Source organism: Pan paniscus, chromosome 15 (genome assembly GCF_029289425.2).
Source record: "Pan paniscus chromosome 15, NHGRI_mPanPan1-v2.0_pri, whole genome shotgun sequence".
In the NCBI taxonomy this organism is placed as follows: domain Eukaryota; kingdom Metazoa; phylum Chordata; class Mammalia; order Primates; family Hominidae; genus Pan; species Pan paniscus.
Genome location: NC_073264.2, coordinates 107,295,022 through 107,296,265, shown reverse-complemented (window position 1 = coordinate 107,296,265; position 1,244 = coordinate 107,295,022). Strand labels below are relative to the sequence as shown.

General features: G+C 45.3%; 1 gene segment (V, D, J or C); it reads left to right on the top strand.

The window, feature by feature from the left end:
* The first annotated feature begins 640 nt into the window (after nt 1–640).
* LOC129393001 (immunoglobulin heavy variable 3-21-like) lies at nt 641–1,244 on the top strand. The segment is given in 2 exon segments: nt 641–752; nt 844–1,244. Coding segments are annotated over 2 exon segments (447 nt in total).

The following is a 1,244-nucleotide window of genomic DNA, read 5'->3' as shown; positions in this document are numbered from 1 at the left end:
TGTCAATATTTGTCAAATTTTGAATGTATTGTTTGAAGATTGTTATTTGTCAATATTACCTCATTAAAACTATTAAAAATGGAAGTGTATAATTTGGTAGAAAAGGATTAAAAAAGATAAAAATAATACAAGAAAAGTCACAGACTCCTGAATCCACATGTGAATTAGCACTCAGTTTTTCTATATTATTTATAAAAACACTAAGATACAGCCAAATAATATCATGATATCCTTATAAGAAGAGTGTTTCGTAAACCTCACTGGGAATTTCTAGCTCTGTCCTAGAGTTAATTTAGGGAGCAGTCGGATCCAGTCCTGAGCAACACAGGCCAGACACTGAGACTTACCACATCTTACCAGATGTGAGCTCTTAGACACGTCACATGGCCTCTCCGTGCTTGGGGGTTTACCTTCACATCTGTAAATGAAGGAAACATTGACTGCCACAGAACATACTTCATGTGCATCTATACAGTAGAAATGCTAATAAGAATTGTTTATGAAGTGTAATCACTCTGGGACACAGCCCACTCAGAGGCATCCCTTCCAGAACCCGCTATATAGTAGGAGACATGCAAATAGGGCCCGCCCTCTGCTGATGAAAACCAGCCCAGCCCTGACCCTGCAGCTCTGAGAGAGGAGCCCCAGCCCTGAGATTCCCAGGTGTTTCCATTCAGTGATCAGCACTGAACACAGAGGACTCACCATGGAGTTGGGACTGAGCTGGATTTTCCTTTTTGCTATTTTAAAAGGTGATTCATGGAGAAATAGAGAGATTGAGTGTGAGTGGACATGAGTGGATATGTGTGGCAGTGTCTGACCAGGATGTCTCTCTGTTTGCAGGTGTCCAGTGTGAGGTGCAGCTGGTGGAGTCTGGGGGAGGCGTGGTACAGCCTGGCAGGTCCCTGAGACTCTCCTGTGCAGCCTCTGGATTCACCTTCAGTAACTATGCCATGCACTGGGTCCGGCAAGCTCCAGGGAAGGGGCTGGAGTGGGTCTCAGTTATTAGTAGTAGTGGTAGTTACATATACTACGCAGACTCTGTGAAGGGCCGATTCACCATCTCCAGAGACAACGCCAAGAACTCCCTGTATCTGCAAATGAACAGTCTGAGAGCTGAGGACACAGCCTTGTATTACTGTGCAAAAGACACAATGAGGGGAAGTCAGCGAGAGCCCAGACAAAAACCTCCTGCAGGAAGACAGGAGGGGTCTGGGCTGCAGAGGGCACTCAAGACACACTGA